Source organism: Corylus avellana, chromosome 6 (genome assembly GCF_965113065.1).
Source record: "Corylus avellana chromosome 6, dhCorAvel1.hap1.2, whole genome shotgun sequence".
NCBI lineage: Eukaryota > Viridiplantae > Streptophyta > Magnoliopsida > Fagales > Betulaceae > Corylus > Corylus avellana.
In genome coordinates this window covers 11,537,998-11,561,232 of record NC_142495.1, presented here as the reverse complement: position 1 = coordinate 11,561,232, position 23,235 = coordinate 11,537,998, and the positions used below count along the sequence as shown (strand labels likewise).

The 23,235-nt window shown below is 36.4% G+C and overlaps 3 protein-coding genes across 4 annotated transcripts; 1 reads left to right on the top strand and 2 right to left on the bottom strand.

Annotated features, from left to right (window-relative positions):
- Positions 1-4,213: 4,213 nt before the first annotated feature.
- On the bottom strand, positions 4,214-6,293 carry LOC148584873 (uncharacterized). Its single transcript, XM_088517547.1, has 4 exons — positions 5,961-6,293; positions 4,870-5,859; positions 4,688-4,744; positions 4,214-4,219 (listed from the first exon to the last, which is right to left on the bottom strand). The coding sequence occupies exons 1-4, from the start codon at positions 6,231-6,233 to the stop codon at positions 4,214-4,216; spliced, it is 1,326 nt and encodes a 441-aa protein (XP_088373673.1). The 5' UTR covers positions 6,234-6,293.
- Positions 6,294-10,351: 4,058 nt separating this feature from the next.
- On the top strand, positions 10,352-13,576 carry LOC132186860 (uncharacterized). The gene is made up of 5 exons (XM_059600962.2): positions 10,352-10,968; positions 11,694-11,846; positions 11,932-12,073; positions 12,809-13,050; positions 13,261-13,576. Exons 1-5 carry the CDS (start codon positions 10,501-10,503, stop codon positions 13,465-13,467), a joined length of 1,212 nt encoding a protein of 403 aa, XP_059456945.2. The 5' UTR covers positions 10,352-10,500; the 3' UTR covers positions 13,468-13,576.
- A 1,021-nt stretch (positions 13,577-14,597) lies between these two features.
- Positions 14,598-15,171, bottom strand: LOC132188820 (protein SENESCENCE-ASSOCIATED GENE 21, mitochondrial). Of its 2 annotated transcripts, none has more exons than XM_059603377.2 (2): positions 15,087-15,171; positions 14,598-14,979 (listed from the first exon to the last, which is right to left on the bottom strand). In XM_059603377.2, the coding sequence occupies exons 1-2, from the start codon at positions 15,122-15,124 to the stop codon at positions 14,745-14,747; spliced, it is 273 nt and encodes a 90-aa protein (XP_059459360.2). In that variant the 5' UTR covers positions 15,125-15,171; the 3' UTR covers positions 14,598-14,744. The 2 variants fall into 2 exon arrangements, with proteins under 2 accessions (XP_059459360.2, XP_059459361.2); XM_059603378.2 differs by having other exon boundaries at positions 14,598-14,976.
- Positions 15,172-23,235: the final 8,064 nt, after the last annotated feature.

The following is a 23,235-nucleotide window of genomic DNA, read 5'->3' as shown; positions in this document are numbered from 1 at the left end:
TTGTATGTTTATATTTTTCATAGTCTTTTATATATATATATATATATATATATATATATATATATATATATATATATATATATATATATATATATAGGTGATACGTGACATTATTTAATTTGTGCTAACATAGCATTTGACGGTTTTTTATTAAAAAAAATTAGATGGGAGTTAAATGCATAGACCCTTTTTTTTTTGCTTACCACAAGGCGTTGTCTGTCAATATTTATACTACATGAAGCAAATTGTGAACGGATGCAATCATAAGGATAAGGATTGATTTTATATTTCTTCTTAAATAAAACGATAAGAGTTGGAGCCCTCTATGAGTATGTACAACAAAAAAAATAATTCTGTCTTAAAAACTCATTTATATCATTCATTTTATTCCGACTAATGTAATATGTTTTTATTAACTTTTCATATTACTTAGTTAAAAAAAAAAAAAAGAAAAAAAAAAGCGTATTTAAAATGCATCACGTCGATCAATATAAAATTTAGGGAAATCATATATAAAATCCTTAGGTCAACGCGCTTTTTTTAAAAACTCCTTGGGTATTTTTTTTCGGAAATTTAATCCCTGGGTCACTCGAGACTACTTAAAAACTCCCTACCGTTAATTTTTGTTAACTTCCGTTATTTGAGTTAAACGCACCGTTTTACTTAAGTCCACCTCAGTAGAATTTTGTATCCTACGTGTTCACATTGGACACGTAGGATATAAAACTCACCGTTTTGGACCATCCAAAACGGTGAGTTTGGCTTAAAATTGAGGCCTTCTTCTTTGAAACTCTCAAGTTTTATACGGTCAAAATACAAGCCTTCCGATACACCTCAAGCGGCAACCCACCGACGCAGACGCCACCGACGCAGACCCCGCCGGCGACAGAACCCACCGAAGACAGAACCACCGGCGACAGAGGCCACCGGAGACAGTACCCACCGGTTAAATCACCCATTCCGGCGTCACTTTTCAGGCTAGGTTTCCGTCAAATCACAATATTTTGAATCGGAAAAATCTGGTTTCGACGAAGGTATTTTCCGAAATTTCTTTGTGGGTTTTGTTGATTGACTGAAATGGAAGCCTTTAATAGTTGTTTTTTGAATTTTTTTGTTGTGTTGGAAGCTTTTGGTTGAAACCTCATCCCCAACCTGTTGTTTGTCCAACATCTGTCGAATATTGCGATTTTGAGCCAATATTATTGTTGATTGGCAGTGGGTGTGGTCCACCTTGGTTGTGGTCCTGGAATGAGACAGTTGTTTTTTCGTGTGAACTGGCAAGTTGGTCAAGGGGGATTTTTTCATCTGTATAACTATTTATTTGATTTTTTTGCTTATCTACTCAAATGGTGGATTGTCGAGGACATGAAAATAGGAATTCTTTGTGCATAGTTTACGCCAGCATCATCATGCTACAATTGAACAGTATTTTTTGAAATTTTGGTTTTTTTTTTTTTTTACCTAATAGTTCATGCCATACTTTTCTATGCATGTATTTGTTTTTAGGTCCTCCAATATTTTTGCCACCTTTTTAGTTGATAAGAAGAAAGGTCAATTACTGGAAGAAATGTTAATCATATTAGTATTAACATTTGGAAGAAAAGTATTTTTCAATGGAGAAAAAAGTGGTATTATTGTTGGGATATGATAGATTGTGGTTGGTTGGGTTTTGATGACGTCGTAAATTTTTTTAGGGAAGTTTCATCATTCTACAATTGAGCAGTATTATATACGTGGTTGGATGTTACGGCTAATTTCTTTTTATTGCATGTTTGATTACACTGCATATTTGCATGTTTGTAGGGAGCCGCCTATGCTCATATACCATCTCCAGCTACTACACTAACAACTTAGTATTGTTTAGATTACAAATTGAGCAGTACTATTTCTGCAGGGGAATCACATTTTAAACAATGTGATTATCTTTTGTTTAGGGTTTATGGTACATTTTTTTTCCCAGTATTGTTTAGATTACAAATTGAAGTGAGAATAATTTTTTGGGAAGCTTGATTTTATTTTTCTTTTATGATCTTGATTATTCTCTCACATGTCAGTTATATATTGTTAGGTTCATATTATAAGATGAACAGGAGGAAGAAAGATTTCGGGATAGGATACAATGAAAGCGAATTCTACGATGGGAAGATGAAAAAGGTTTGTGAATTTTATTTAGTGAAACCCATTAGGGAACTGTGATTACTTCTAATAATTGTGGGTTTTACTGTAAAATGAACAGTCAATGTCGTCGGCATCTATAACATCATCGGTGAAAGAGGATATGGAACCTGTGCAGTGTAGGTGCGAACTTACAAGCCCAATTATAACATCCACTACTATAAAAAATCCTGGGAGGCGATTCTATGGGTGTGCTATGTATGACCGTAAAAAGGTATTTGAATTTGGATAATTTGGTTTTAACAAATAGTTATTACTTCGTACTTGTTCGTAATTATCAGATTTTTGTGTGTAATTACAGAAAGTTGGCCAATGTCGTTTTTTCCAATGGTATGACGAAGAAACTTGTGCTCGCGGAAGGGAGGTCCTACCTGCGTTGTATCAACAAGTTCATTCCCTGAAATGTGAAGTGTCATTACTTAGGGGACAACTAAAGATCCAAACATATTTGTTGGTTTTTTTGTTGGTGATTTGTGTACTGTTGATTTGTCTAAGGTTGATGGGGCATTGAGGCATGAGAATGAGGCAATTAGATTATTATCAGTGGAATAGACTATCTATTTTGTTGTTGTCAAGGATATTGTTTACTGAGCTATGTTGTCCACGTGGATATATGGTTATGGCTTCTATGTAACAATTATGTAAAAATCCAGACGTAATTATCAGGTTGGCTGATTACTTTTTTGGAACAACTATTTCCATGCATTAGTTTTATTTGTATGCGGCGATTTATGATTATTTGTATGTTGCTCTTAAGTCTGAAATATTGAACCCTACAGTAGAATTTGCAGACAGAATTAATTTTATCCGTCCACTAATACAATCTGGAATTAGTAATTGCCATGACGAAATTCCAAAATATAATTCAATATACAACAGTGCACGTTTAATGCTTCATGAACAACATTGAATTTTACAAGCACATAAAGTCCCAAAATGAATCCCCCAATTGTTTTTTATATTACAAACATAAAACAAAAAAAGCCGACATATCACTTGATTATGAAATAGGTATACGGGAAAAAGGCAAAATCAAGAGATCTTGTAAGTGATAAATGTGATCATTGTGTGGCACCACTTCCTCGGCTTCTTAGTACACGTGTAGCCCTACGTGTACTACCATGATGTGATGATTCCGCTGCTGCTTCCGCCTGTGGTTCATGTTGGGATTCAAAGAATGCGTTAACAAAAATAATAATTAAGACAAATTAAAAAAAAAAAAAAAAACCGGAAATCATTGTGAATATTACAAATTAAGCACAAGTATATGAGTTTTTTAAGTGCAAAAAAAAACCGCAGACTAATTTACTAAATTACAACACCAATTTCAGCAAACTTTTAGATACTAGGGGGCAGCTATGGAATCATCGGGAAATAAGAGTTTTCTTAATAAAAAAAAAAAAAAAAACTTGAATTTTACCTGTGACTGAGTAGCCCTACGTGTACGTACACTTGGCTGTGATGACCCGGGGGCTTCTACCTCTGCCTGTCGTTCATGTTGGGATCCAAAAAATGCGTTAAAAAAAAAAAAGGGGGGGAGTTTTCTTAATCACAAAAAAACTTGGATTTTACCTGTGACTGAGTAGCCCTACGTGTACGTACACTTGGCTGTGATGACCCGGGGGCCTCTACCTCTGCCTGTCGTTCATGTTGGGATCCAAAAAATGCGTTAAAAAAAAGGAAAAGATTATGAAGCATTTCCAAATAATTATTATATTACTTCTACAAACACTTCTTTAAATAGACAATTTTCTAATAGAAATCAAAGATTAAAACACCCTCCTTAACCTTAAACTTAAAGCACCCTCCCAAACTTCCAGCTTAGAGTTAGCTCCCATTACTTATTGATTATATTTTTTTGATAACTAGAGTTAGCTTCTATTATAGTATCATCAATGTTTTCTGAAAAAATGCATACACCATCGGACCTTATCCTAAATAGCTATACTGAGTTCATCCATTACATAAGCAAAGACAAAATCACATCTCAATAACCAGTTTCTATTATAGTAAACTTAGCTTTTTTTTATAACAAGGATTATTGCTGGAGATGCAGAGCAAAATTAAAAGTTACAAGCCAACAACAGGACAAACCAATATTAAGTTATACCTTTTGGTTTTTCCTCATTTTAGAATGACAAGTAATATATATATTTTTCATTTTTTTGACAGCCGTAGAATTGAAGAACTTGGTGACAATATTGGGAATTAATGATGTGGGACACTTGTATGGTGATGACTTAGGACAATCCATTGGTCGCCACATACACTTTACAATGCTGCAGCTCAAAGCAGCTTATTGAATGCACTTCACACTAACCCAAATTCGAGCTTAATTTAATTGAAATATACCATAATCTCAACCAGAATTGTGAATAGTACCCACCACCAATTTTAGCAAACTTTCATATATTAGTGAGCAGCTATGGAATCATCAGGAAATAAGAGTTTTCTTAATAAAAAAAAAAAACTTGAATTTTACCTGTGACTGAGTAGCCCTACGTGTACGTACACTTGGCTGTGATGGTCCGTGGGCTTCTGCTTCTGGGTGGGGTTGAGCTTGTGATCCCTACAATAATTTAACCAAACATTCAGACAAATACCAATAATAATTATTATATTACTTGTACAATAATAATTAAGTTAACAAATTTTGGAATATGAACTTTATGTTGTAAAATGTATTTGTTTTACCTGTGCTTGAGTAGCATCTTTTTTCGGCTTATATTTCTTCGGTTTCCACCTCTTCCGGTCTGGGTTCAAAGGTAAATGACAACCTTTATAATTATACCCTAAACCCCCACAATTTCCACATTTAACAATATATCCACTACGGGTTAGCTTGTAGGGGTTAGTTGGCTCATCCACAGCCTTTCGCCTACTAATCTTTGGTCGACCAGGAGCCCTTCTAATGATAGGTGGCTGGATTTCATCGCATGGATCATCAGCTGGCCATGTCTGTGGACCTTCCATGCCATACACTCGAGCTGCATATCCTTGCATATACTTGTCCATCTTGTAATAATCATCCAAATAATCCTCTGGTTTTTGTTTATGCATGTAAATTGCAGCACAAGCATGTGAGCAAGGGATCCCACTCACCTGCCATCGTCCACATGTGCATGTGCGATGATCTAACCGGACTAAACGCCGTGGCTCGTATATGTCCTCGATCTCAAACTCCAACTCATTCTGCCACCGACTAATACAATTCCTTGCACCACTTTTTGACCTCTCCAATTTTTTCTGGATCTTTGGGCATATTGTGTAGTGCGTCGACCGGATTCCATTCCTTTTCTGCTGGAAGCGTGCCATTATTTGCAGACGAATTTCTTCAAGCATAGTCAGTATAGGCTTAATCCTAGCTTCCTTAATCCACGCGTTGAAGCTCTCGGCCAAGTTGTTTAATAACATATCACTTTTGGTTTGGCAGTTGAAAGCATGTCTGGACCATGATGCCTTCGGTACACCACTAAGGTAATCGTGTGCACCTTTATCCATTGACAATATATTCTGCATGTGATGGTCAAACGCATAAACATTGGCTGCACGTGCAGCCCCCCACAACTCATCCTTCATAGCTTTCCCGGTGTAGCCTTTCGCTTTGAGGTTCGCATGTAGATGCCGAACACAAAAGCGATGCTCAGCATGTGGCAACACAGCCTCAACTGCAATTCCAAGCCCCTACACACATAAATTTATGTTAAATTATATGGAACAACATAAAGGAATAAAAGGAATAAAATAACACAATAAGAACATAAATAGTATTTTACACTAAATACCTTCTGTCTGTCAGACATTATAGTCCAACCAAGTCCACCTTCTGGCCCGCATAAGTCCTCCAATAAAATGGAAATGAACCACTGCCATGAATCTCTTGTCTCTGCCTCAGCCACAGCAATTGCAATGGGGAACATGTCGTCGTTGCCATCCTTGCCTATGGCACACAACAATTGCCCCCCATATTCCCCCTTTAGATGACAAGCATCTAAACAAATTATGGGCCGACAACCATGTCTGAACCCCTTCTTACATGCATCAAGACAAATATACATCCGCTGAAAGAATACTCCATCTCTGTGTACAAAAGCACTACTACCAGGGTTCGTGCTGAGTATTGCCATTGCGTATCTCCGTGTGAGGCGATATTGCTTAGAGTGCCTACCAAAAACTTGATGCAATGCCTCCTTCTTCGCTCTATAGCAACGGTCAATAGGAACATCGATGTTAAGGTCTCTCTTCACCCTCTGTTTCAATGCATATGGTGTCCACGTGGGGTCATCCTTGAAGTCCCTCTTATAAGCACGAACAAGATACTCAACATCGCATCTGGAGTTTTCGTACTGATTACCACAAATATGAATCGGGTAGTACGTCTTAATTTGAAAAGAAGTCCTGGTAGCATCAGTAGAGGCATGAATCCTCCATGAGCAATGGTCTAATTTACAGACTGCACTCACCCTACTCGTGTCATTGTGCTTGTAGTTGTAATCAAACCCTTTCTGCACAGCATGCGTCTTCAGTGCCATCTTGAAGGAACTTGAATCTGCAAATTGATCCCCAAGCTCAAACGTCACTGGAATCTTCAAGTCATGTTTCAGATTGAACTGTCTATACCGCTTCCTTTTTTTTCCAACCTCGGCAGCATCACTTTCTTGCAAACTTGCAAGACCATCACTTTCATCAGCAGATTCCTCTTCCCCAAAATCGGCTCCTTTATCACCTATGTTAATGTCAACTTTTTCCCACCATTTGGACGTCCCATCATTCTCTTTATTGACCTCAGCAGCATCATAGAAAAGGTCCTCATCCTCGCCATCGGTTGCTTCGAAGTCAGTCAACAACTCCTTGATAACTTCATCAATATCCTCTTCCACTTTCTTCTTCCGTGGCCTACCACCACGTCCACTTTTTTTTTTACCAGTTTTGGGCACGGTGTCCGCACCAACATTCTGATTGTCTTCCTCGTCCTGCAAAACCGGTTGAGCAACCCGTCTTCTTCTTCTTCTACGTACTGAAAAATATATACAAATAAATTAAAATAAAAAACCTAAAACAAAAGAATCAACTAATAAAAACCATAAATAATTGTGACAACATAAGAGTCCAACTCAATTTCAATTTCTATGTACCTCCTCGGCTGGTGGTCGGTTGCCCGCTTGGTTTCTTGGATGGCGTAACAGAACGGGCAGCCTTAGTTTTAACTCGGGGGCTTTTGAAATGTTTTGATTGAGAATGTCCACCTTCTCCACCTTGTCCTTGTACATCTCCATCTTCACGTGCAGCATTAGGTATGTCCTCCATCCCTAAAAGAAACAATCAAATTTGTTGTTAGTCATTCAGGAAGGGAAGGCTAAGTGCTCTCATGATATATTATTTGAAAAAACAATTAAGTTAACAAATAAGAAATAAGTATACTACCTTCAGCACGGGGTATTTCATCCACCCCGTCACCTTCTCCATCTCCATCATGAAGGGGAGGCCTAGGTATCTCACCCACCCCGCCACCACCTTCTGCATCTCCATCATGACGGGGAGCCCTAGGTATCTCACCCACCCCACCACCACCTTCTCCATCTCCGTCATGCTGGGCAGTATTAGGTATCTCACCCACCCCGCTACCACCTTCTCCATGTTGTCCTTCAACAGCTTCAAGAAATAAATGCTCATCTACTATTATAGCACTGTCCACCATATGTTCAACGTATAAATGAACATCTTGTGCTCTGTACTCATCCATAATATTTACAAAATCTACAACGTCTGCATCACTATTTAAAGATATCACTTGATTATGTGGACCATCACCGACATTATACCAACATCTAACGTCGCTCATGTATCCTAAGTCACGAACCAACTCTTTGACTTCCCACATACTAAAATAGTCAACATCATAGCCTTTCACTTCATGGACGTCGCCACCAACGTAGTTAAATGGGGTATGCGTCATTGTTCCACCGTGGTGCATGATTATATTGACAGCCATATCTGTAAACATATAAACGAGTGTAAGAAAAAATATTTGTCAATACAAGAAAACACAAAAAACAATAATATCTATCTATTGCATGAAATGAAATGATTTAATTATATATATATATATATATATATATATATATATATATCATTAAAAATTATACATGCATGTTTTGGACTCAAGATGTCCAACTTAAGCTGATTTTGGAAGTTAGGTTGACATAGTTGGCAACCATTCAATTGGGAAAAAAGGACAAAACATAATAGTAATAATAAACATATACTTTTGCACATGCATGTTATAGGTGCAAAGTGCACTTTTCGCTCATTGTTATATGTGGAAAGCTCAACAAATGCATACAATACATGTAAAAAATTTCTCTTTCTATAAGAACCATTAACCTATTCAATGCCTTAAATTATGCAAAAATTCATCAATATACGTAAAAGATGCAGGTTTAAGTTACATTTGCTACTTAATAACTTTCCATAGGATCACTATTTTGCCAAAGTCACCATTACATTATGTTAATATACATGTCCATCATGCTTGCTAAATATTAAGAGAATGAGAGATTAGAAACTGTCTAATCTAGAAATGTTATGGAAATGTTAAAGATAAAGTTTCTTTAAAAAGAATTTTAAACAAGCTTATAAATAAATAAGTTTTAGATTATAGTAAATCCCACCAGATTGACATGAAATTTACCATGCACAATAGCATGGAGGGCATGTAATCCAAGAAAGTAGTTGAATATAGGTACAATTATATACACTTGTGAGCGTGAGAGATTAAATCTCATATTGGAAAGCTATCACAAGAGGATATAGACAATTTATCCTAGAAGACAGCTCATGAGATAATAAAACCTTCTGTTTAAGGCAAAATGTGGTTGAGCTAACTACTAAAGGAAAACATTTTTAAATATAAAGAACAGTATATATATATATATATATATATATATATATATATATATATATATATATATATATACCATCTTCAAATTACTATTTCATTATCAATGCCTCATCCAAATTAAATCCCATAATAAAATAACAGATAAATTAAACACCAAATTTGACTTCTACAAATTCAGAACATCAATCCACTTCTAGAATGAGCACGGTGAGTTGTATATTGAGCAAGTTGAGTTGTACATTAAATGGAAGGAAATTAAGCCCCACAGAAAAAAATTGATAGAATCCCTTCTGCCTAACACGACAAAATCCCCCTTGACCAAACCTGCCAGTGCACACGACACAACAACTGTCTCATTCCAGGACCACAACCAAGGTGGACCACACCCACTGCCAATCAACACTAATATTGGCTCAAAAGTGCAATATTCGACAGATGTTGGACAAAAAACAAGTTGCGGATGGGGACAGATGTTGGACAAAAAACAGGTTGGGGATGGGGTTTCGACCAAATGCTTCCAACACAACAAAAAAATTCAAAAAACAACTATTAAAGGCTTCCATTTCAGTCAATCAACAAAACCCACAAAGAAATTTCGGAAAATACCTTCGTCGAAACCAGATTTTTTCCGATTCAAAATATTGTGATTTGACGGAAACCTAGCCGGAAAAGTGACGCCGAAATGGGTGATTTAACCGGTGGGTACTGTCGCCGGTGGTTCTGTCTCCGGTGGGTCCTGTCGCCGGCGGGGTCTGCGTCGGTGGCGTCTGCGTCGGTGGGTTGCCGCTTGAGGTGTATCGGGAGGCTGGTATTGTGACCGTATGAAACTTGAGGGTTTCAAAAAATAAGCCCTCAAGTTTAAGCCAAACTCACCGTTTTGGATGGTCCAAAACGGTGAGTTTTATATCCTACGTGTCCAATGTGAACACGTAGGATACAAAATTCTACTGAGGTGGACTTAAGTAAAACGGTGCGTTTAACTCAAATAACGGAAGTTAACAAAAATTAACGGTAAGGAGTTTTTAAGTAGTCTCGAGTGACCCAGGGATTAAATTTCCGAAAAAAAATACCCAGGGAATTTTTAAAAAAAGCGCGTTTACCTAAGGATTTTAGATATGATTTCCCTAAAATTTATATGTGTAATCAATGCAAAAGCACCAGTAACGACGCCGGCCTAACGCATTGCAAAAGACTACACGCGACGTCGTTTGCATTATGGTAAACGGATGTACATAACACAGGTTACAGGAACATTATTGTTTTATAATACAAAAACCAAATACTACATCGTTCCGCTTTTAGATATAATCTCGCTAGAATCAAATAAATAAACTCACCGGAATCTCCCAGTACACCGCCGGCGAATTCGGGTTTCTTTTGTTATTCCCTCTAATAAAGCCCGAGAAAGTGACGCCCACGTATTAATGTGGTGGAGATCAGCCTCTTTCATTCTCGACCAACGAAACCAAGACGACGCCGCATCATCAACCAAACCCGAAACCCTCTCTGTGTCTCCGCCCCAGACGCAGTCTTCGTACATGGCGGCCGCCGAGCCATTCAACCAAAACCCTAACCCTAACCCTAAGATCTCTGCTTACTACCAGACGAGGGCGGCCCACACCGGCGTCGTCACCAAGGACTGGCTCGCCCAGGCCCAGGCCGCAGTCGGCCGACACCCCGACGACGTGCCCTCGCCGGGGTATGAAGTCGAGACCTCCGACTCCGGCAAGTCCTTCAGCGTCATCCACGAGTTCAACAACTGGCGGAAGCAGCCCGATCTCGCCGAGGCCGTGGCGGCCATTCGAGCCTTAGCCGCCGTGATTAGGGCCAGCGAGGCCACCACCATGATGGAGCTCGAAATTGAGCTCAAGAAGGCCTCCGACTCTCTCAAAGTAAGCCTAATTTTTTTCGTATTTCGGTGGAGAATTTCGTATGTCTCTGTTTGTTGCGAATTTTTCGTCTGGTGGTCGTTAAGGTGCATCGCGTTGAGCTTTCATTATCTTAAAAGTCTTTTAGTGCATCGAAGTGAAATTGCTATATGTCTTAAGAGTCACTAGTGAGCGGAGTATGAAGTACTGTGTGCGTTATAGTTTGGTTATTCTGGATGAACTGTTCTCTGTAGTGGCACCATAGAATTCGTGAACAAAAAGGAAAGAAAAAGCAAAATTGTTGATAGATTTGGAGTGGTCATTTTGTTTGTGGCTTTATGATTTTCTATAGGAGTACTTGTGTGAAGTTTCTTAACTGGGAAAAGAATTGCAAAAACCATTAGAAGATGTTATCTGAGGTAGATGTCTCTTGTAAACAGAAGGGGTTATGCAAAGAACATTGCAAAAAATAATGGGTCGCTGACGGAAAATTGTTTTATGTCTATGTAACAAAGTTGAGGGTAGGATGGGAGAGAATAGTTGTATTATTATACGTTGGTGACCCACGAATCTTGTACATGTATGATTAGATTATATTGCCAATTCTCATTATAACTGCAATTCGGTAGAAAACCAAGCTGGCACAAGGTAATCACTTGGGAAAGAGGTTTAAATCAGGGCATGAAAGCTTATGTTCTAGAACTCATTCATTTCCCATTGATTTGTTGAGCCCTGTCTGTGCTTTCCAGTCATGGGACACGACCTCCATCTCCTTGACAGCAGGCTGTGATCTGTTTATGCGATATGTAACCAGAACATCAGCATTAGAATATGAGGACTTCAATTCAGCCAAGTCTCGCTTGATTGAACGAGCAGAGAAATTTGGGGAGATATCTTGTAAGGTATCTAAGCTAACTCTTTGAGGCAAATGTTTTATCATGATGTCATATATGCCCCATTAGCACAAGTAATTGTCTCATGTTGCAGGCACGCAGGATCATTGCAATGCTTAGTCAGGATTTTATATTTGATGGTTGTACCATTTTGGTGCATGGCTTTTCCAGAGTTGTGTTGGAAGTGCTGAAGACAGCAGCTCAGAATAAGAAACTCTTCCGGGTTTTCTGCACAGGTTTTATTTCTTAACACCCTATATTTGCGTTGGAGTACTTTAATGTGATTAAATCAAAATTAGCACCTCTTTAATATCAGCAGTAGCCCTTTGGCATCTTGTTTAAGGGTTCTCACCGTTTACCTCTTACTACACACCTTCAAGATTCCCTAGACTGCAAATAAGTGAGGTTGCAATGAATAGCATATCTTCTTGATGTTTAATTTGATCAAAAGCTTTAGTCATTGAAAGTGGACCCATGACTGTCCATCAACTATGGTCCCGTGGTCCAGAAACACACTTAGCTTATGGTGGGTTTAGCCCTTACATCCACATATTGGCATCGTTTGACAAACGATTTTGCCTGTTTTTTGCTCTACACTATTCATCACACTTTTTACATTTTTTATTATTATTCAAATAAAAAAATCACTACAAAACAAAAATTTTTCATTTTTCCATACCAAACATTCTTACTTTTTCACTTTTTTTTTAAAAAAATCATTCTTACTTTTTTTCACATCAATCACTTCCTGCTATAGTATCGAACCAAAACCAAAATAAAATCGTTTATCAAACGAAGCCATTGTTTCTGGATGATATGATTCTTTTGGTGACGGAATGGAATAGAATCTAAAGGTATAATAAAAAAAAAAAATGCACCCGAAGGAAGAAGTGGGTAGTTTATGTATCTCTTAAATATCCATTCTATGTAATTTTCTAACACCAGTTTAAATCTTATGCTGTAAAATGCAGAGGGAAGGCCAGATAGAACAGGTTTACGATTATCTAATGAGCTGGCCAAGCTTGATGTTCCTGTGAAGCTCCTAATTGACTCTGCAGCGGCATATTCTATGGATGAGGTTGATATGGTATTTGTTGGGGCAGATGGAGTAGTTGAAAGTGGAGGTATCATTAACATGATGGGAACATACCAAATTGCATTGGTAGCACACAGCATGAACAAACCTGTTTATGTGGCTGCTGAAAGCTACAAGGTACACCAAACTTTGTTCTTTACGATATCTAACCAAAGAAATCATTGTGTTAAAACTGCGCAATTAATTAGAGTAATTTGAGTTGTTGCACTTATCCCATTCCTTCTAAAAAATATAATCTATACTTTACAGAGGAGTCCAGAGTTAAAGCCATTCTTTCTTATTTTGGTTCCACCAGACATTGATATAGTCTGATATGTTGATTTGCAGTTTGCTCGCCTTTACCCGTTGGACCAGAAAGACATGGCCCCTGCTTTACGGCCGATTGATTTTGGGGTACCCATTCCATCCAAGGTTGAGGTTGAAAGGTCTGCCCGGGATTATACACCTCCTCAGTATCTGACTCTACTCTTTACGGATCTGGGTGTCCTCACTCCATCTGTGGTCAGTGATGAGCTCATCCAGCTATACTTGTAGTCATTGAGGGATACAATTTTGTCTCATTTTACTTTCCAGATCATGATGTATGAATGCTGTGTGATAGAGAAATTCAGTACTCAATGCATGAATTGAAACTTTGGTTTAACGCTGGTGGATGTTTCTATGAAATTTGGAATGGCCATGCATGCATATGCGTGTGCGCATACAGACATGCATCCTTGTGTTGTGCCGTTGTGGTCATTTGGTGCTCTTGATAGTAAGAGGTTGATGAATGCCCGCCCGCGCTCAAGAAACGAGAAAATAACATACAAAAATGCATTCCTTTGATATTTCAATGATGTTTAAAATAATTGTCATTATATTTGATGCTCGAACATATATTGTCAAAATGTCAAATCATGGTGAACGGCACCTTCATGCGTTGGGTTGAGTCTGGTCGGAGAATAACATTGGGATCGCTTAGAAAATTACAAATTGAGGATCAATTGGTGGGGGTGGTGGGGGCATGCCACTACTTGGATCAGCGTAAAGTTTATTCGGATTTTTGTGCAAGTCTCGAATAAGCTACTCAGCAGTCCCTTCTTTTTACAAAATTTTTTGTTAAGATCTATACGGTTTCTTGAGTGGCCAAGTTTAGGACTTGTTCAGCATCTAATTGTAAATCTTGCTTCCTATCCTTAGGTAGTATGGCAAAGATTACCATTATGGTAGGTTTAAATAATAAGGGATTGCAGCAATCGTAAGAAATGTCCTAGTGAATTAGAAACAGAAAAACCCATGTTAATTTGGACTTGTTTGCTAACTTTCTTCACAAAAAACTTAAAACTACTTTTACATTTACATGTTATCAAACACCCGCCTTTGGCTCTGCAATTGCACTCCTAACCTTTATTTCCAATTCTTGTCTTCTAGGGTTTCATCTGAAAATCTCTACAATTGACTGCTAACTTTCTAGTTTTACATTTACACGTTATCAAACACCACCATTGGCTTTGCAATTGGTCTCCTAACCTTTATTTCCAATTCTTGCTACCTTTTAGGGTTTCGTCTGAAAATCTCTAAAATTTATTTCTCATGTCCTCCGGTGGGGTTTTTATTGGAGTTCATTAGGTTAAAATTATTGAAGCGATCAAGAGAATCCACACCGGAGGGGATGGCATCAGAAACTGGCTTAATTTATTATAAATGGAGTATCAAAAGAAACAAAAGAGATCGAGAACAAAAACGTGAAACATGTTTTTTGCGAACAAATGTAGATTTCAAAAATGTATTTATTCGACATGTATAGAGTCAAGTGAAGTCGTCGAATTGTTTCACTGTTTGAACTTTTGTGGAAGAAACTTCTCCCTCAGCTCTACAACATCGATCTCATCAAAGTGACTCTCCGGAATCCAGTTGCCACTCTTTGGATCTCTCATCCAAAATATCTCCTTCCGGTTGGTGGCCGCCGCCACCGCTGCACTGCCAGACTGATCAGTTGCCTTCCTCAGCGCTGTTACCACCGGCTGCACTCTTGCATTCTCCACTGCCGCCGAGTATGATCGCCTACTGTAATACAAAAAGAAAAACAAAACAAAACACAAAAGTCATAAACCCTTATACCTAGACAACGTGAAGAAGAAGAAGAAGAAGAAGATGATGATGATAAGCACGACCTGAGAAGGAGAACGGAGTTAATGGAAAACTTAGGCATGGCGTCAAAACAGAGAAAAGATGAAAGGTGGAGAAAATAGAGGTACAAAAAAGTTTAGGGTTTTTTGAGTTGAAGAGTTTTGTAGGGTGAAAGGGTTTTATATAGGGAGATAGAGTGGCGGTCTTAGCTGTAACGTAAAAGTAGTAGAATCTTTGAGACTCCTTGTTTAACAAGGATGAGTGATTGTTGTGGAATTTGAATTCCATGACGTGCGGGAAACTTCCTGCACTACTACTTCAATCACGTGCCTTTCTTTTATTTTCATCTTCAATTTGGATATGTGCTTCTTTTCTATTTCTTTTTCTTTTTGAGGAAAATTCCTCCGAGGCGGACCCCGTACAAAGCACCTCCTTCACACGGATAGAAATAGCAATTTTAAAATATATGATTTGAAAATGTGATCTTTAAAAACGTAGATAAGCGTTTGACATTTAAAATTGCAGTTTAGCTTTTAAAATTGTGTGTTTTAAACAAAAAAAATTACATTGTGTGCGATTTGAAATGCAAAATTTTTACGTTTTCAAATCACAATTTTTAAAAACGCAATTCCAAACAATTGATTTTCTGCGATTTAGATTAAACTGAACTTTTTGTTTATGGAATCGTAATGCTAAACGCACCCTAAAACTCTGGCTTCGCCTCAAAAAATTGTTTCCATCTAGAAAGATTTGAACCTTAGACCTAATATGGATGCCATCCAAGACCAAATTTCTTACCAATTAAGCCAACTTGTTGGGTTTTTGTTTTCATGACCAAAGAATTTCCTACTTTGTGATATCTCCATAATGAGCCTTGCCTGGACTTTTAAATAAAGGCTGACAGGATTTATTCCATATGCCAACATTCATGTTGACTAAAACTCTTGCTTTTCTAATTCTGTTCACTTGATTACATCACATGCATACGCATCACTGCATTGCATCAGCAAGAGGCGTCTACGTATAATTTTTAATTTTACTTTTTTAAAAGTTTAATAAATTTCATTTATAATATTATCTATTTTTAAATATTTTATCATGACTTTTTATGAAGTAAAATTAATAATCAATTTTTTTTTTTTTTTTTAACATTTAAACTTACTAATATATCTTTTGATATAGATAGTTCAGTGTTTCAATTATATTATTAATTAGCTAATTAGCTTCTGTTGGCAAAACTTCTTTTTAAAACTTTGAATTCTAAGAAAAAATTTAAACCATGAAAATTTAAAAAATACGCCATCTTTTAGAAAATAGGTTATATAAGACAGCAACATTTATTCAACCTACTATATATATATTATTGATTTTTTAAAAAAATTAAATAAAAACCAAAAGATATCTTCATATATAAATTGTAAATTGTTCAAAGCTACTTTGGATTGTAGAAATTAAATAGGTTGATCTCTTAAATGCATGTGATAATCAATTCTAAAAGAGTCATCCACTCAATGCGTTGTTTCATCATCATTTTTTTCATTAAATTATTCTTAATTTTATATGTTTTCACCAAATATATATAGATTCTTGTTCCATTTTTATTACAATTTCTTTACATGAAAATGGACCAGATGTAAATCTATTTTTTCAATATATATATATATATACACACACATTATTTTTAGAACGCCATGGTTTGAGGATGGCTGTTGGTGAATGGATCATGATGCTCAGAAGGTGTTTGATTAAATGGGTGAGAATATTGTTGAGGTTATTTCTCCTCTATCTAGCTATTTCCTTGATTCGTAATCTCTATAACCACTCAATTACTTTGATGGTTTGGCAAGAAAGGATCACAAATACTTGAAAGGGGAAGAATATATATTTGGTATTCCTCGTGCAAATTGCGAAAGCCGCCGATTCTTAATTGGAAAAGCCAGCGTAAATAATTGACTAAGGAAATGAGTATCCCTTACATATCTGATGATCTTTCCTCTTGTTAGATAAACATCTATTATTATTATTATTTTTTATTTTTTCTTAATTCAAATTAAAGCATAAACATCTATTATTAATCGTTGTTAATTATCTGCCCGTCATATCACTAATATTAATCCATCTCTTGAAGTTGAAGCAAAGCATCTTTGCAAAATTCTTTTCCAGGGTAGTCTACCGCCCCATTACACATTAGAGAGAACGCCCTTTATCATGAATAAAGTTCCATTAATTACAGATTCATGCATGATCCTTATGAGAAACTTCGAGCAACAAAAGTGGGAGAATTTGGTCAAGCTGTAGTGATAGGCACTATGGGGGAAAAGGGATCGAATTTTTGTTTAGGAAAATGTTGGAGAATTAGAATTTTTCTTAGCATTTCTTGCTTTATTTGATAGGCCATACAGAGAGAAAACACGACTTTTTTTTTTTTTAGAGCGGGGGAGATTCAGTTTTATTAGGTCATTATTGAATTTTGATTAAATTGTGATTTTAAAAATCACCTCACTTTTAAAGAAACACAATAGAGACTTTTAGAATTATTCCCCTTCCCACTCCCCATCAAAAAAAGAAAAGAAAAAGTTTAGCTAAGGGGGCCGCCAAACAAGGCGTAGATAGGATATTGATGGGAGAAATTTTTGAATGTATCTGTGATGTTGTTTTGGTAGAACAGTCTACTCTATCTTATGATTGATTTTTTTTTTTTTTTTTTTGAAATAATTATCATAATTCTCATTGATCAAGGAAAATCAGATGGAAACAATTTGTTTCATCAAAACAATATCACGGATAGCCTCCGGAATAGAATTATCCCAAGTCTTCTCAATGAATTGTTTACAAGCCTCTTGGGCCAAGCCATGAGCAGCCTTGTTGAGCTTTCGACTAACATGACGACATTCCCATTTGAAAAAAGAGTGTACTTAAGATCTGTTTCATGTCTTCTATGAGCTGACCATGTTTGTGCATTGAAGCTCCTTTGCATTTACTGCTACGACCACATTCATGGCATCTCCCTCCAAAATGAGATGGGTAACTCCAATTTCTTTGCTGAAACGAACAGCATGACATGCTGCCAAAGTCTCAATTGCATTTGGTTGATTTATGCAAGTGAGAATGAGTTTTCTTCTCAAAAAAAAAACCTATAATTTGAATGAATACACATTAGAAGATTGATTAATTAGCCTATTTAATTATTTGAATGAGCCAAAAAAAATAATGTCATAATGAATTAAACCTTTCGGGTAGATCATGAGTTTTAAAGCTTTTGCTCATACATTTATGGTAATCATTACAAAAGCCTCTTTTCAAGTTTCCAATTAGATCAAAATTATATTTTATCACTTCAAACAACTACTCGTTGTTTGCAATCCTTCCATTTAGGCGAGTTTCTCTTGTCTGAGCTCTTTTCGTTTAAGTTTGTGCCGAGCTTGAGCGAAGTACTTTGGCCTAAACTAAAGCACTCAATAACAAAACCCGTTGATAACCATTGAACACCCACAAAGGGACATCCAAACTAAAACTCTTCCTTAAACAAAATCCTACAAATTGATATGATTTTTGCAATCAAACTAGTGGTAGAGCCAAACAATTCATATATATTAGGGGTGCCGCTAAAATTTTTTTGGCGTCCTAAAAATTTTTTTCACCCAAAAAATTTGATAATTCACACAATACATGCATCACAAAAAAAATCTATAAGAGTTCATAAATATGTTCTCAAATTGATATATTATAAATGTAACATGTCGGAACTATATCAAAAAGACATAAATACAAAAAAAAAAATATTATGGGTAATGAAATAATAATTTGGTACATTGTACAAGAGATTTTAGATTGGAAACACTAGATGCCACCCTCTTCACATCGACATCATTCTGAGGAAATTTCACCACAAGTTTCTGCATGAATAAATCAATATACACCAAAAGATCTAATTCAAGTTTCTGCAAGAATAAATCAATATACACCAAAAGATCTAATTTAAACCATACCAAGCTTTACAACACCCAAACAGAAACAACAAGCCCTTTCAGCAATTAAACAACAGGAAAAGAAAGTGGGAAACTTGTATATGAACTCGGTGATCACATGGCTTTACAGCACCTAGTGCCAAAAATGCCAACCAAACAATCACAATCCTGATAAAACTTGCACTCATAATAATCTATCGCATGAAATTCCAGAATTCTCAGACCAAATATTCGACTTTGGAACTTGAATTTCTCTTCATTTTGGGGCTTTACAAAACAAAAAACAAAAAACAAAAATACACTCTACCTGTCTACCAGATAATTTTGCTTACTTGAAACAGGTTTCTCGAGTGGACCATGAAAAGGAGACAATCAGACAACAATACAATTCTATAATTTCTTTGTATTTCCTCAATTTTCTCAGAAACCGAACAAAGCGTGTAAAAATTTATTTTTCTTCTTATTTACTTGCTGACAATTTTGAAGCATAATCATATTTAACCACCATAACTAGGACACTAGAGAGACAAAAAAAAAAAAAAAAAAAAAGGTTAATTTTGTTGTTGTTGTTTCTCGGCAAAAAAACAGTAGTCAAATTCATACCTGAACAGAGTACTTGACAGCGAGACTAGCAAGGCTGTCCCCCCTTACACGATGATGCGAAATGGCGAACTTGCCGATCCCACTGCCCTCCAGAAGCTCCCAAAGACAGGCCATAGAGTAATGGAGATTGGAGGATGGACTATGAGACGGGCCATAGAATAATGGAGATTGGAGGATGGACTATGGAGCGTCTGTGTTTGAGTCTCTAAGATAGTGAGATACAAAGAACGAAAGAGAGAGAAAGAGTCCGACTTTGAGTAGGGGTGTCAACCCGGTCCCGTTTTCCGGTTTTTGGCCAAAACCGAGAACCGGGGCAAAACCGGAACCGGGGTACCCCGGTTCTCGGTTTTGATAAACCAGAACCGGAACCGAGACCCTGGTTACCGGTCGATTCCGGTTTTACCCAGTCCGGTAACCGGTTTTTGGGCTCATTTTAGGTATTAGGCTTAAAATAAGCCTTTTTTTTTTTTTTCATAAGTTGGCCCATTTTTAAAAAAATTTATTAGTCTCTTGTCTCTTTGTCTAAATTAAAGGGGCATTGTTGTGATTGTTCCAAATAATTAAAAAATAAACCTAAAAAAGTGCAAAAATCCTAAAAAAATCAATGTTTTTGCCTATTTGGGCCTTAGAAATAAAAATTTAATTTTTTAAAATACCCTAAACCTAAACCTAAGTGTAAAAAATATTAATATATATAATATATATATATATATATATATATTAATATATAAATATAATAATATATAAATATTATTAAATAAAATGGAAACCCGGTTCCGGTATTCCCGGTAAAAACCGGGTACCAAAAACCGGTACCGGAACCGGAGTACCCGGTTTTTGGATTTTTCAAACCGGAACTGGAACCGGGACCGGGACCCCGGTTTCCTGGTTTCCAGTTTTCCAGTTTCCCGGTAATTTTTGACACCCCTAACTTTGGGGGTGCTGAGTAGGTAAAAAGAATTTTTTTTTTTTTTTTTTTTTTTGGTGCCGTGTGTAAGGGAAATTTTTTGGCACTCCCAAAGGTTAATGTGGCTCCGCCACTGAATCAAACATTAATGGTTAAGACAAAATTGTATGGAGAAGCTTGGATTATTAGCTCTTTTGTTCCCAATGGCCGGAACTTCTCCATCCTCTAAGCCGTGAGTCACTCATTGGGTTTGATTCTTTCTTGGTAGTCTTTCCTCTGCATCTTGATATCTCTCCATACTTTATGTGGTTTGATTAACGACCTACGTGCACAAGATAAAGCCCAAAGGGCTATATTATACTCTTATTTCTTGATATATTTTACAATACATGATACTCCTATTTATAGGAGAATTGTGGTAGATAAGTTTGGTAATCAAATCAAAACCATCAAATATAATTACAATTATCATCAAATATGAGAATAGGAGATTACAATCAATTACAATGAAATCAAATCCCTTAATATTTTCTAAAATCTCCCCTCAAAGATCTTGAAACCTTGAGTTTGATTCTTTTTTTTTTTTTTTTTTTTCTTTTCTGGGGGCGGTCGGCGACGGTGATGAGAGATGCCCTTTAAATAACAATACAAAAGATGGTCATCTATGGGCCAAAAATGAGCCAACTTTGGACTAATAAGAGCCAACTTCGGGCTGAAAACAAACCCAACCATGGGCTGAAGTGATCATGGGTTTTAAACAATACCACAAAGGTCGGGCCTGAGTTTTAAACAATACCATAAATGCCAAAATATGGGTCTATGTCGAAAACAATAATAGACAAAATTATGATTAGGCCAACCAAGGGCCAAAAGATGGGCAACTTGGCCTCTTTTGATTTTTTTTTTTTTTTTTTTGTCAACCGTGATTCTTTCCCCCCCCCCCCCAAGAATATCCTGTAAGCAGATTACATAAACTAGGATAAGGATTACCTTAATCCTGTAACCAAATAAAACTCAATATATAGCAACTAAATCAAGATATCATATATATTCCGAAACTATAATAGAAATAACTACACATTCAAATAAGGGTAAAGAAAAATTCATAACCAAACAACATCACATACAACAGTTCATTTTCTTTAGTGATAAATGTAAAATTGGTCATTGTAATTGGCTTAAATTACAAATCACTCAATGTGGTATAAAAATAATTTATAGGTCCTTATGGTAGGCTAAAATAACCTTTTACTCCTTAAAATCAATTTCCGTTAAGAAACTTTGTCACGTCATACCCAATAAAAATGCGACATGTGTTATTAATTTTTTTTTTTTTTTTTGACATGTCCGCACAAGAGGGGGGAGGGGGATTCAAACTAGTAACCTCCACTTCATTAAGTGTGGTCCCAACCAATTGAGCTACCTCTTAGGGACATGTGTTATTAATTTTTGACATTTAAAAATGACAACTAGGATTTTCTACACCATTTTAAGACGCTAGCTAAAATTACACATCAACCCTCACAATCCACCACCACAACGCTGCAACAGATTCATTTTATGCCAGATCGTGTTCCAGGAGGTTTGTTCTAATAATTTATGAGCACTTTACATTAGCTTAATTGTACAGAAATGATATAAAAATTGAATTTTATATTTATTCTATAAATTCACATGACGTGTTCTAAATGCTATTGTCAACAACTTAGAAAAGTGATTGTGTAAAACAAGACATATCAATCCACATTAGCGTGACCGTGTGAAGACTAAGATTATTCAAAAGGAATATAGGAATATACTAGACCCATAATAATCAATGACTTTTTACCTAATATTTGCAAAAAAAAATAATTATTTAAATCATTAAAGGTTCATTCAGTAGATAGAGCCAGCATATTTCAACACTCACAATTCATCGGATCAAGATCCATTGATTCGGTACCCGGTTGGTTACCGGGTACCAACCGGTAACCAGGAAATTAATTTTGAAAATTGGTTGAAAAAAACCTGTAACAGGGTGTAACGACCCCAATGAAAAAATCAATTAACTAGTAATTGAACCCATGACCCATCTCCCAGCCTTATCCCACACGGAACAAAGACTCAGGGATCATAACCTCTCCTATACAAGAGACCTCAGCAGAAGACTTTTAAACTATTGGAATAGAGAGCAGCAACTAAACCAACCATACATTCATACACCAGAGTAAACAGAATACCTCATAATATAATAGATAAGTCACCAAATGATATTACATTCCCAAATCATAATTGTCTTACAAAAAATCTACAGATCAAATCTTAAGCTTAAGTAGGGCTAAAGAGATAATAAGCTCGATCATGTCTGCTTGGGTGGTTCCTCCATCATCCTACATGGACTTCAACCACTCAGAGTCTATATCCTAAAAAATGACTCAGATTAAGTCATGTGCAATCACCTATGTCTGATCCGAAGGCATCTTCGTCTAGGCTAGCTAAGCCGCACAATTATTCATAGTGGAGGGGGAAAAACATAAAAATAGGGGGAAAGTCTAAAAACTTAGTGAATGTTAATGCACATAATACCCATGTCAGTTTAGTGATGAACTCTATTTGATAAAGTATGCAATAGTTTAATCATAACGGTTTTCCATAAGTGCGATATAGATATATAATACATGTTTATGATCATGAGTAACAGTGATAGTTTGACATTATGGTCTACCCGAGATATTA

Coding starts and splice junctions, on each gene's coding strand:
- LOC148584873 (XM_088517547.1), bottom strand. CDS start 6,233: ATGTATATTTGTCTTGATGCATGTAAGAAGGGGTTCAGACATGGTTGT. Junction 5,860..5,960: donor TAATGTCTGACAGACAGAAG/GTATTTAGTGTA, acceptor TTATGTGTGTAG/GGGCTTGGAATTGCAGTTGA. Junction 4,745..4,869: donor AAGATGCTACTCAAGCACAG/GTAAAACAAATA, acceptor AAATTATTGTAG/GGATCACAAGCTCAACCCCA.
- LOC132186860 (XM_059600962.2), top strand. CDS start 10,501: ATGTGGTGGAGATCAGCCTCTTTCATTCTCGACCAACGAAACCAAGAC. Junction 10,969..11,693: donor AGGCCTCCGACTCTCTCAAA/GTAAGCCTAATT, acceptor TGTGCTTTCCAG/TCATGGGACACGACCTCCAT. Junction 12,074..12,808: donor CTTCCGGGTTTTCTGCACAG/GTTTTATTTCTT, acceptor TGTAAAATGCAG/AGGGAAGGCCAGATAGAACA.
- LOC132188820 (XM_059603377.2), bottom strand. CDS start 15,124: ATGCCTAAGTTTTCCATTAACTCCGTTCTCCTTCTCAG. Junction 14,980..15,086: donor AACTCCGTTCTCCTTCTCAG/GTCGTGCTTATC, acceptor TTTGTATTACAG/TAGGCGATCATACTCGGCGG.